This window comes from Oreochromis aureus, linkage group 3 (genome assembly GCF_013358895.1).
Source record: "Oreochromis aureus strain Israel breed Guangdong linkage group 3, ZZ_aureus, whole genome shotgun sequence".
NCBI classification, from domain to species: Eukaryota; Metazoa; Chordata; class Actinopteri; order Cichliformes; family Cichlidae; genus Oreochromis; species Oreochromis aureus.
In genome coordinates, this window is record NC_052944.1 from 48,436,411 (window position 1) to 48,450,061 (window position 13,651).

Genomic DNA, 13,651 nt, shown 5'->3' on the forward strand with positions numbered 1-13,651 from the left:
AGTTTGAAATGATAAATTACAGATGTATGGAAATGGTTTTAAAATGGCCTCAATTACTTTTTAAACAGTTTCCAATATCATTACAATCCAAAGATTTCTGATTTTTTTTTACATTTTTTGACAATTTCAAAAACTTCATTTTCATCAACGGCTGTGAGAAACATTGAATAAGGATTTCTGTCTATCAGTGTATCCAGTTTTTCTTGTGCTTTCCCAGGGTCAGTAATTGTTCTTGCTAAATTTGGTTCAGCAGTGTTAGGAAAATACATTTTCTTTGCTTTTGCTTTTATTTGCTCTGTATTTTGTTTTATGCATTTAATAACAGGCCAGTATATTAAAGGACACCTTTGAGTTATAAACTGTGTCATAGGTCATTAGATTGTTTAGCAAGACTTAAAACTGTGCAGAACAGGAAGCTTTGTGCAGAGTTGCAGAGAACATTGCCTACGTTTGTGCTGCTAAAAGAGAACAACAGGAAATGACCTTTGGGTCATAAAAACTAGACATGAGGAGCTAGGGTGCAAATGTTTTTGCAGCTATGTGGCAGACATGTAGAATTAAAATAGATAAAGTGATGGTTTTGTAGGGGAGGAGGGAGCAGACCATATTATACACATCTGGCCTGTAATGCTTCAGGTCTGCAGATGCTTAGCACTGTGCACATCTCCCTTCCAGAGGGTAATGATTGAATAAAATGATTATAAATACTTTTACCAGTCTGCGTCTTCTCTGTCCGGTCTGAAGAATAAAACAACCTGGGACAATAGCAGTTAGAAAGGATTCATTAAGGCTGTTTGCCACAGCATCCATATCATCTTTGTCATGGTCATTATCAATGAAATACTTGGGATAGTTTTTTTAGTCTAGCCCAGGGGTCGGCAACCCTGGGTTGCTGATGGCACGACCATAGCTGGACTGACCCGATGGCGATTTTTCATTTTTATGGGCTGATGGGGTTTTTTTTTGTTTTGCTTTTTTGTAACGGTATGAATAATGAAAGGTGGCGGATTGGCCAGATGCTGGCCGGTGTGTAAAAATAACTCAATTGTTTGGTGGTGGCTATGGCGGAGCTTCCACAGATTCAGTAACATTAGCAAGTGGTAGAGGCCAGCAGGTGGATGAGGGAAAGGGGGGGCAGGAGGAGGAGAAACCCGAGGCGGCCGGCGGTGAACTAACCTTCAGGTAAGAAGTTATGACCTGCAGTCTATCTGGGTCAGATATAAACCAAGTTTATGTGTAGTTTAATTAGTAGAGTTGCCAACCGTCTCGGAAAAAACGGAATCGTCCTGTGTTCAGAGAAAATATTACGCGTTCCATATTGAGCTGAAAAGGAACACAGTTTGTCCTGGACTTCAGCTAGAATGGAAAAAGAGACAAAGTTGGAGTTATTCTGTCTTTACGCTGCACAGCCACCTCTTCTTCTCTCTTTCTCTCCCCTCCCTCTCCTGTTGCTACTTCAGTCATGAAACTGATCAATGATCAGCTGATCGGCTTTTCTGATGCAAGTCCCGTCTCTCTTGTTTGTTTATTGCCCACTTTGCGCCTGAAAGAGGAAACCAGTCGCGCTAAACAACACCAGCACGTTTAATCAGCTGTTGTTAGAATTTATTTAATATTACTTTCTAGTATCAGCTGATGTTTGCAGGAGCCACAGCTGTAAAAGCTGCTGATCATGATATCGGTTTGGATATGTGGTGAGAGGGAAACATGAAGATGAAACCAGGAGATGTCCTTACTGAATCATCAGAGCTGAACAGGTGATGGAGAAACAGGTTTACCTTTTAGGTGACATGAATGAATTGAAGGGAAGTTATGAACTGTTTCTGAGAGACAAATAACACCAGGATCCTTTTCTAAGTAGCTGACAGCTGGTAACTGTGCAGGGGCGGATCTAGCAAAGTTTTCCTAGGGGTCCAGGTAGGGCATTAACAGGGAAAGGGGGAACAAAGAAATACTTTTCTTTCTTATTCTCATTTAAAATGTCTAGCTTTTATTAAATAATTATCTGAATCTAACAACCAAAGTTTTTATCTGATGTAAAATGTATAGAAATCATACATATACCAACAAGACCGTGTACATCACTGTCACAACAGCGTTCGTTTTCATTCAAAGGCTTTATAGCTTTTCCTATAATACCTGGTGGGCCGGTCTCTAGTCAAAATGCCCAGGCTGATTTTTTGTCCCAGTCCAGCCCTGGGCACAATATGCAGTCAATTAATCTGAGAAGGTGCATTAAAAAAAATAAATGGCTGGGCCAGCAGTGCACATCGCAAATTAGCTCGCATAGACACTTTAGTTGTGCCGCTTCTTAATGACGGTATCTTAGCTAACAACCCCAACTACCAGATTCAACTTGGATTGGTTAAAAAGAGTGTGGATGCGGAGAAGAAGGGATGACCCAAACACAGTGAAAGCTGGTGTTTATTGCAGATGGAATGAATGGACAGAACAGGAGCAGGAAATGGCTGGCTGGCTGGCTGGCTGACTGACTGACGGACTGAATGACTGAATAGCTGACTGAATGAACAAAGCATACAGTTACAACCTAACATCAACAACAATGACACAACAAAGACCAGGATGAAACTGAGGACTTAAGTACACTGGCTAATGATGATGATAAGGGACTGGTGAAAACACAGCTGAACATAATGAAACAGGAAGTAGAACTAATGACACTGAGACAGAGGGCTGGCAAGGTGAAGCGGGAAACATGAATGTGGAACATAAACTGAACATGAACTGAAAACACATAGTGAACCACCCAGGAACCCTGACAAGAGGCACATTGCTAGCTGGCAGTTTTTTCAAGCGATGTTGAAATTTCCCACATTCCGACACTTCAAATGCTTCTGTTTGCTAAGCGCAGCATCAGCACCGCGGAAATACACGGATACATCCGAAGACTCGAGACAGAATTCACAATGTGTTTTCGGGACTTTCAGGTGTATGTGTTACACCACTCCAGGACAACTTGGTGTAAACAGCAAACCGAGTTTATTTGGGTACTCCAGAACTGTGGCTTTCACATACAGAACCCAAGAATACTCTCTTCTCTTTCTTTTACAGAACATTTTTTTTCTTTTCTTTTTGCCTTTTTCTTAGTGGAATTCTATTCCATTCATACAGCCCCCAGTGTGTTGTGAAGGCGGTATATTTTTTCGAGTCTTCGCTGATTTCACCTTGATAGTACGCTTTGCCTTGGTCAAGCACACTAAACCACGTATTGCCGCCAAGTCCATCAAGGATTTCCTGTATTCATGGAATAGGGTGTCTGTCTGGAATGGTCTTTTTATTGAGGCCCCTATAATCGACACACAGTCTCAGGCCTCCATCCTGCCTCCTCACACACACTATTGGAGAGGCATATGGTGAGGTTGATTTGCGAATAAAGTCTTTTTTAAACAAGTCCTGAATGTGACTTTTTACTTCATCACAGAGAGCATGTGGGACCGCATTATAGGATTTGGCTACAGGAATCTGATGAGTGAGTTTGATATCCATTTTTAGATTTTTTTATGTAACCAACTTCCTCTTTGTGTTTAGCAAATGCGCCTGCCTCCTCCCTTAACATTTCCATGACAGCTGCCTGGTGTTCTGTGTTAAGGTGGCCCAAATTGACAGGTGGTTCCTAAGGCTCTTCTGGTAAGCTAGGTGAGTTCTGATTGTCTTTTTCTACAACCAAACCTATCTGAGCTTCTTTGAGATTCACAGGATAACTGTGTGTTACCCTCTCTATGTTACCTAGAAGGGTTTTAGGTGGCAAAACAATGTCATGTTTGGTAACATCAGTAACATAGATATTGACTTTGCGGGTATTGCCAGATACAGACAGCAACTGGCACTTAGATTTCAGACCCTCATCTAAAGACAGGTTTTCATCTGGCTCAAAAAGCATTTCACTTTTTACCTTTAAGTCTGTTTTGATGGAACAACTAACGCCGTACATTTGTCCACTCGGTACGACAATAGCTTTGCGTCCTGATCTGACAGGATAAGTAACTATCTCGCTACTGGCGGTGTGGATAAGGTTCAACAGTGCTTCTGCTTTGCTTGATCCTACTCTTAGAGAGTTTCTGAGTAAAGACAAGCTTTCACTGGACTGAGTAGTGTCTTTTTTTATCAGTTCCTCAATAGCATTAAACCCTATTATTGGTTTTTGCATCACATCCTGACTTACTAGGATTGGAACCCGAACCTCATTCTAAGCTACAGCTTTTCCTCTCGGATCACAAAGGCTAAGGCTAACTTCTACCCAACCCTGGAAAGGGACTTCAGATCCATTTACGGCTCTCAAGTCTAAAAGTTCATCCTTACTTAGTAAATCACTGATGGGGTGAACTTCTAAGTGAGGTAAATTGTCTGATTTCCAGCATGCACTCATTATTGAAACTTGGGCTCCCGTGTCCCACAGTGCCTGTGTTTTGCAGTTGTTCATTCTACACCATACTAGACACTTTTTGCCCACGAGCTGTGCTACTTTTCTTTTTTTGGTACTCAGATTGAACATGTTTGGGGGTTGGTTCCTGATTTTAGGATTTCCTGAGTCAGTTGGTGATGCATTGGATAAGCTTTGGGCCTTGGGAATGTTGTCACATTGGGACATTGGTGCTGAAGCTGTGGCTTGTCCTGCAGTCACAGCCCCACCCAGTTTCCCTGCTTCTGAGCTCCCCTTACTTTACATCCTTTTGCCCAGTGAGAGTCACTGCCACATTTGAAACAATGGTCACAGTCCCTGTTTTCTTGTTGACATGCAGAGCATCGCCTTTTTGGTCTCTGAGCTGACTTTCTGTACACCCTGGCTTGCCTATCACCATCACCACTTCTATCCCGTTGGACAGTTTGCACTAGTGAAGCTACCTGTCCTGTAAGTTCCCTGATTGCTGAGTTACTTTCCTCAATTTTTGCAAATAAGGAGTTATCTTTGAGGGTATTAGCCGGTTTTGTATCAGGCTGGCTTGTGCGGGGATCAGTAAGCACTACATTCTGCTCAGCTACATTTAGTCCTGTTCTAAATGACCTGTGGGCTTTTGCCTTTAACACTCTCTCGCTTGGCTGTTTGCATTTTCATTAATAAGAGTTCATCGCTACAGTTTTCATCCTGCAAATATACTCTCATTTCTGCTCTGACATTGTCATTTAGAAGACCCGTTCTAATGGACTGAAAACACTGACTTTGAACAAGTTCTTTGTTGTACTTTAGGCTAGACTGGGCACGCTCAGATGCAAAAAGAATTTTTTGACGCAAATCCAGCACTCTAATCAGGAACTCAAGTGGTGTTTCATTTGCCCCCTGTGTAGCCTTGGTTAATTGCTGATACAGTACTGTTGAATCCGTTTCTGCATAATGGGCTTTTAGAACTTGTCTCAGGCTGGTCAATGTGAGATCTTCTTTCCCTTCCAAATAGCTCCTTAGTTTTAACCCAGGACTGATGTATGACAGCCTCCACAATCTCAGCTTCAGAGTAGCCCGTTTTTAAGCCGCTTTCCATCTGGTGCTCTAAGCTACTGAAACTCAGCATGTCTTTAGCTGTTGACTCACCCACATGTCCACTTATCCTGAAGTCTTTTCTGAATCCACCTGATGAAACATTACAGCAGCTGTTGCCAATGCAGTCTCTCCCCTTGCGCTGTGTTTCGCCGTCCAGCGACGTCCTCATGGCCACCTGATGCTCCAGCGATGTCATCGGCCCTGTCCACCGCTACGGAGGTGCCCGCGCCGCTGCGAGTTGCCCCTAGTGCAACGATTACGTGCCTCCGCCGTAATTCCCGCTCTGTCTGAAGATGAAGACCGGGCCACCGCCCCCGCGCCGACAGCCGCTTGCCACGCCTCCACCAGCAAAACCAGCACATCATTTAGCTCCAGAAGCACCGACATGCCTTCATCCTCTCGTTGCAAAAATTCTTCTCGTTCACAGAACTGGCTAATAAATTTAACGAGAGCTTGGCGAGATTTGCTTTGTATTTCTTCGTTGTCCTTTTCTGTAATATTACATTGCTCACATACTCTGAGCAGTTCTTCCACAGAAAGTGCACATAACTTCTGCTCCAACTCAACAAACAATCTTCACGGTCCTCAGACATGCTTGAGAGATAACTAGGATGAGTGAAGCTCTCTCAGTGTATCCGACCGGAGAAAACACAGTTTGCGTCGCATTAGCTAGACTGTGGCAATCCGTTAGCATTAGCCCCTTTGCTCTGTCACGCTCCTTTACCGTGTTAGCTCCCTGCCGTCTTCCTCTGTGTGAGGTAGTCCCAAAAAAGATCTCGGTGGAACCTCCAAAATGTTACACCACTCCAGGACAACTTGGTGTAAACAGCAAACCGAAATTATTTGGGTACTCCAGAACCGTGGCTTTCACATACAGAACCCAAGAACACTCTCTTCTCTTTCTTTTACAGAACATTCTTTTCTTTTCTTTTTGCCGTGACTGCCCTCTACTGGTGGAAAACATGTAGCAGCCAAAAACCCAAACATATAGCTGAATAGCCCAAATACCAACAGATTTATCCAATGTTTTAGACATATTTTAGCTTTACACTTTACCAAGTGCTACATATGGAGCAATGTTTCCTTTTCTAATCAAACCAGAAAGCTTTAATGAGCAGCTGGATTTCTCTCTCTTTAACTGGCTGGACACAGAGGACATCGAAATGCAGCTGATTGAACTGAAAAGCTCAACTCTGTGGGGGTCAAAGTTTGCAGAACTACGAACGCAGCTGGAATCCACAGCTGTGCGTGTTCATGGAGCTTGCATTTTCACCTGCTGGACATCACTACCTGACAAGTTTAACTGTCTTAAGAACATTGCAGAGGCCTTATTGACAGTATTTGGCTCCACATATCTGTGTGAGCAGATTTTCTCTCACATGAAGAGTACTCTTCATGTGAGAGTGGACAGGTAATGCAGGACACTCGGAAACCTGTGTCTCTGAGTGGGAAACCAGAGATCACATTAACATGTGTGTCTCTGTATTAACAAGCATGCTATATTGGGCCAGTTTATTTTTCTTATCATTGTTGTGAGGAGACCATAAATAGCATTTGCATTTTCTGTTGTACAGTTCATTTGCATTTATGGAGTTCTTGTTATGGATAAAAAGTGTCCTTTTTTGGTTTCAAAGTAGCTGATAACTATTCGCTAATAGCTGCCAACATCTGCGAACAAATATAATTCTATAAAGTTGTTCTATATAGTGTGTAACTCTTAATATAGAGCGTTATTAAATTTATTGCTAATGCAATCATATGGCACATTGACTTCTGAGGGACTTTTAGATGGCACACCTCATGAGAACTGTTGCCGACCCCTGGGTTAAACACACAGTATCACTCTCAAACTGCTCCTCTTCCTGGAATGAAGCACAGCCTGAAAATCCTCTTCTTCCTGCTCTTAACCACAGAACCTCCTCTCTCTCCAAATGTTTCCTCATTCCCTTCCCTTAAGATCTGCACTTTGAAGATGGACTTAACTAACATGTGGTGACATGTAAGAGCTGACAGGCTCCATTCGATGCAGAAATACAGGTTGTTGAGATCAGAGCTCAGACTAGTTTCAGTTATAAGCAAGATAAACTCACACAGTCACTGACACTGAGAGGAGAAATGGCACAGAAAGGAGTTCAGCTGGACCAAGAAACCTTCTCTTGTTCCATCTGTTTGGATCTACTGAAGGATCCGGTGACTACAACCTGTGGACACAGCTACTGCATGAACTGTATTAAAAGATTCTGGGATGAAGAGGACAGGAAAGGAATCCACAGCTGCCCTCAGTGCAGGAAGACTTTCACACCGAGGCCTGTCCTGGAGAAAAACATCATGTTAGCAAATCTAGTGGAGAAGCTGAAGAAGACTGGACTCCAAGCTGCTCCAGCTGATCACTGCTATGCTGGACATGAAGATGTGGCCTGTGATTTCTGCACTGGGAGGAAGCTGAAAGCCATCAAGTCCTGTTTATTCTGTCTGGCCTCTTACTGTGAGAAACACCTCCAACCTCACTATGATGCAGCTCCATTAAAGAAACACAAGCTGGTGGCCCCCTCCAAGAAGCTCCAGGAGAACATCTGCTCTCGTCATGATGAGGTGATGAAGATTTTCTGTCGTACTGATCAGCAGAGTATCTGTTATCTCTGCACAGTGGATGAACATAAAGGCCATGAAACAGTCCCAGCTGCAGCAGAAAGGACTGAGAAGGAGAAGAAGCTGAAGGTGAGACGACTAAACATCCAGCAGGGAATCCAGGAGCGAGAGAAAGATGTGAAGCTGCTTCAACAGGAGGTGGAGGCCATCAATGGCTCTGCTGATAAAGCAGTGGAGGACAGTGAGAAGATGTTCACTGAGCTGATCCGTCTCATCCAGAAAAGAAGCTCTGATGTGATGCAGCAGGTCAGATCCCAGCAGGAAACTGAAGTGAGTCGAGTCAAAGAGCTTCAGGAGAAGCTGGAGCAGGAGATCGCTGAGCTGAAGAGGAAAGACGGCGAGCTGGAGCAGCTCTCACACACAAAGGATCACAACCAGTTTCTACACAACTACCCCTCACTGTCAGCACTCAGTGAGTCTACACACTCATCCAGCATCAATATTCGTCCTCTGAGGTACTTTGAGGATGTGACAGCAGCTGTGTCAGAGACCAGAGATAAACTACAGGACATTCTGAGAGAGGAATGGACAAACATCTCACTGACAGTCACTGAAGTGGATGTTTTACTGTCACCACCAGAGCCAAAGACCAGAGCTGGATTCTTAAAATATTCAGGTGAAATCACACTGGATCCAAACACAGCAAACACACATCTGTTATTATCTGAGGATTACCGAACAGCAACATTAACAAAACAACAACAGTCTTATTCTGATCATCCAGACAGATTCGCTGGATGGGAAGAGGTCCTGAGTAGAGAGAGTCTGACTGGACGTTGTTACTGGGAAGTGGAGTGGAGAGGGAGAGGAGTTGGTGTTGCAGCTGCATACAAGAATATCGGCAGAGCAGGGAGGGACAAAGAATGTGGGTTTGGATACAATGACAAGTCTTGGTCATTATATTGGTACACAAAAGGTTATAGATTTTGGCACAACCATGTTCAAACTGTCCTCTCAGGTCCTCAGTCCTCCAGAGTAGGAGTGTACCTGGATCACAGAGCAGGTATTCTGTCTTTCTACAGCGTCTCTGAAACCATGACTCTCCTCCACAGAGTCCAGACCACATTCACTCAGCCGCTCTATGCTGGAGTTTATCTCTATGGAGTTGGAGCCACTGCAGAGCTGGTGTAGTTTCTAAATGAGGCTTTACATTTTAGAAGCTGAGAAATTCAGTGGTCCATTGATGTGTGAAAATAATATTGCACTGATTCAAACTGTACTTACATTTATATACCTTACATCAATATAAATCTGAATTTGTTCTTATGGCTGATAATCATGTGAGTTTAAATGATACTACTCTTCATATTCAGCATGTTTGAAATCTTTCATCAGTCTGGTTAGTGGTTTTATTCTGTAGTTGCTGTAGTGGGTTGTCAAATGCAAAAATATATTGGAGCTGCAGTGATTCATCAGTTAGTCAATGATTAGAGAATTGATTGTTTTATCATTATTTTAGTGACATTTAAAGCTGGTTCCAGTTTCTGAAATGGGAAGATTCTTGATTTTCTTGATCATATATGACTGTAAACTTAATGTCCTTGAGGTTTGAACTTTTAAAATGAAACAAAACATTGAATCCTTGAGATTTTTGATATTAAATTATCATTATTGTATCTAAAGTGATGACATTTAATGTCCTTTTCATATGAAAAGTCTAATCACATTTGATCATTTATACATGTAAATATATAAACTAAATAACACAGGCCTGTATATTGTGGAGGATAGACATGTTTCATTGCCCTGAGCTGTGTCTGGCAGGCAGAGCGTCTCCACAAATCTGATGCTTCTGATTTGGAGAAAATGAGCTGAAGGAGACACCTGGTGGACAAACACAGACATGACAGGAAGAAAGACTAAAGTGCAGAGGGGAGACAAACAGCTGGAAATACTTGTTTGAAAGGATTGTCATGCTTCAGAAAAAAGGGTTGGATTTTTTTTATATGAATGTTGAATTTTTTGTATTGGAATTGATTTTTACTGATAGATGACTTGTTGTAAAAAGTGGATCTACCAACAGTTTGGGTTTTTTTGTTATCATGATTAAAAGTTAAAACAAATTTATTGTCTACTTTTTGAGTGACAGAGGCAGAAATTTCTCTGTCCTGCATGTAAATTTTTCCAGTAAAGTTGCTGAAATAAAAAAACAACAAAAAACAAACATCTTTGTGTTTTGTGATATAAAATACAACTCAGTGTTGTCCGTTAAGCTAGAGAGGTCTTTGTTGGGAGGATACTTACACACTTCATAAACCAGCAAGAAGACTTTTCCCCAGAAATACAGTTTTGGTTAGTGGACTCGACAAACAGTTTAAGGCTGATTTGGCTGATATGGGTGAATATTGAGCAGATGATGATAATGTGAGATACTTGCTGACGTGTATAGATGGATTTTCTAGGTATGCATGGGTCAGGTGTCTTCAAACCAAGGCAGGAGCATCTGTTGCATCTGCCTTTAAGGATGTTCTGAGTGAGGGACGTATACCCGTTAAACTTCAAACAGATGAAGGCGAGGAGTTTAATCATAAACCTTTCCATCAACTGATGGTTCAGTTTAATATCACACATTTCTCTGTATAAAGCCAGATTAAACCAAGTGTCGTGGAAGGTTTTAACAGAAGCTTTAAGGGCCGTATGAGAAAATACTTCACATGTGACATTATCTGATTTAAAAACATGAGGACTTACATGTGAGCTTTACATTCAGTCGTTCTGGTATTGGGCCCAAAAAAAAAAGAAAAGAAAAAAAGAAAGAAAAATGAAACACTTTAAGCCCTGACAATTGTTATGGAAATGTTAACAATAACCTGCAACACACCCAATGAGCTTGATTTGAAGTGGGTTTAATAAACACATTGCAATGTAGAGAGAGCATCCCAGTGAAACACCAGCAGTCGCCTCATTGTTCTGACACACAACACAAAACTATCCACAACACTACACACTAACTACACAAGACAACACATTAACTACACACTCCAAACATGCTAAACGTCACAAATCTCTCACATCTCAAAACTCGCTCTCTCTTTTTCTGCTGTCTCTCTCTCTCTCTCTCTCGCCGTCACTCGTAAAACTTCCCCTGTTTTTTTTTGTTTGTTTTATTTTTTGTCATAAGCAGAGAGTGCTTACTGTCCTTAGACAGTAAACGTGATGAAACTATTGAGGAAAAAATGCCGTGTATATATTGTTTATCACGACTCTGGTTTTACGTGGCCTATCAACACAGTTTGAAAACTGGTATATATCACCTTGTTGCTTTGTCTTTAAGTGGTCATGTGATTGGCTTACCACACTTTATTCTTCCTCAGTCAAACAGCAGCACTCATGCGATTGTTTTGCCCCTTTAGCTCCAGGTGTTTTGTGCAGTGATCGTGATTACCGTCCGCGTGAGCGCGCAGCTGCTTAAAGCTGTACTTACAACTACTTCCATGCAACTACTGATGTTCGATTCGTGAACGAATCGTTCAATACTCGAGAATCACTTTACTGACTCGTGAATCATGATTCACAAGCACAACTGACTCACTGACTCATCCCTGTTGCTGTTAGCAAACTAATTCCATTAGTAGAAATATATCTAGCTTATAATTAAAATTGTGGGGAAAAAAACAACAGCGAGTTTCTTAACAAAAACATTCCTGCTCTGAACTGGAAGAAAAAACTAATAATAACTAATAATAATAACTAATAACTAATAATAACTAATAAATCTACTTTCTACTTTCTCCAGTACTTTTTACCCGCTCAGTTGCAATGCAATTTAATGCTCAACTACAAATCAATGGTTTTTTGATGGTGACCGGTGCCGAATGATGGTCAACTATAAATAGACGTTTTCTCGACGTTGTTGTTGTCACCTGGTCGACTACAAATAGATCAAATATCAATGACAAAAAAACAACAGTAAATCAACATCATTACAATGTCCCTATAGTAAGACCGTCGGTTTACCACAGTATTTCAATGTTGTTACAACATTGGCATTTCAACCCTGACCATAACGACGGATCGGATGAAAAATCAACATCAATTCAATGTCGTCTTGCTATCTGGCTTGTGAATCATGATTCATGAGTCAGTAAAGTGATTCTCGAGTATTGAACGATTCGTTCATGATTCGCGCATCACTAGTAGAAAGTAAAAAGTTGTCAGAAAAATAAATACTCAAGTAAAGTACAGATACCTGCAAATTCTACTTAAGTACAGTAATGAAGCATTTGTACTTTGTTACTTCCTACTTTAGGCTGTAACTCTCGATAACCATCAATTTCATTTTGCACAAGTTTGTGTGTTTTTCCATTTGATGAGATGCAGCTTTCCATACGGTCTTTTGAAGTTCCTGATATTGATCACCACACCGTGTTTATGTGCTAAAAGAGAAATCATTTCCTGCCTTGTTACTAAAACCGATTCTGAAGTACAATTTCACTAATTCAGAGGGTACAACAACACTGCCAGCAAATTGAAACTGAAAAAAAATTGTAAGAAAAAAAAACAGAAATGTGAAAACTTGGTTGTAAATAAGGTTTTTATTTTAATTTCTGTCACGGTACTGGGCCATGAGGCCCAGGGTTTAAGTTCTAATGCATATTATTGTATCCACATGTGTATACTCCCCCCTTTGTACCCTGGACTTTTCACCATCACCCAGAGTCGGCCAGGAAGTGTGTTACCTTCTTGCAGTGTGCTTGATGTATCCAAGTGTTTCTTTCAGCAATCTTCACTGCTGTGGTCGTCGTCAGCAGCATCCGATATGGACCTACTGTCACGGGTTGCTTAGAGGATCCACTCGCAGGACTCCTGGGTAGCGTTCAAACAGAGATCGTTTATTACAGATCTTCACCAAGTGTATGTACAGACAGTGCGGGGTTAGTGCTATATACAAGACGTGAGGGGCAGGGGTCCAGGGCTCCAGGGAAAACAGGGAAATCACACACGCGCTCAGAACAGCCTCTCTCCTCTCCGCTAGCGACCTGTCACTCCTTCCACACTCCACACGGGGAAACATGGGAACGGGTCCGGGGAATCTAGGAACAAAGGAACACGTTAAGTCTCTGAGACAGAGGCACGGGAAACTTGAGCTGGGTGTGTACAATCCGGGAAGGCGTGGACCGAGGGCGTGAACCCGCCATGAGTTCCGCCCCGGCAAAACAGGGGAGAGAAGGGGAGAGAGAGGAAAAAGAGGAGAGAAGGGGGGCTAGGAGTGGAGAGATGCTGATCAGCGCCTTGCCGATCCCGCAGGTCGTGACACCTTCCCACCGTGGACTGGACCAGCACTTCCTCTCCATGGCCTTATCAACATCCAATCTCCAGACTTCAGACTCTGCTCCTGTGGAGAAACAGAATCATCTGGCAGATCATTTGTTCTCAAGACTTCTTTATTTTTACACATTTTAAGCATCTAATCTGCTAATATGCTCTCTCTTCTGCTCTCCTATCATCACTACAGAAGACTAGAACTCTAAATACTCTAACATATATAATCTCAACGAGTCAGACCAT

General features: G+C 42.1%; 1 protein-coding gene across 1 annotated transcript; it reads left to right on the forward strand.

Annotated features, from left to right (window-relative positions):
- The first annotated feature begins 7,570 nt into the window (after window positions 1–7,570).
- Window positions 7,571–10,289, forward strand: LOC120437657 (E3 ubiquitin/ISG15 ligase TRIM25-like). Its single transcript, XM_039608184.1, has one exon. It carries the CDS (start codon window positions 7,610–7,612, stop codon window positions 9,272–9,274), a length of 1,665 nt encoding a protein of 554 aa, XP_039464118.1. The 5' UTR covers window positions 7,571–7,609; the 3' UTR covers window positions 9,275–10,289.
- The last annotated feature ends 3,362 nt before the right edge of the window (window positions 10,290–13,651 follow it).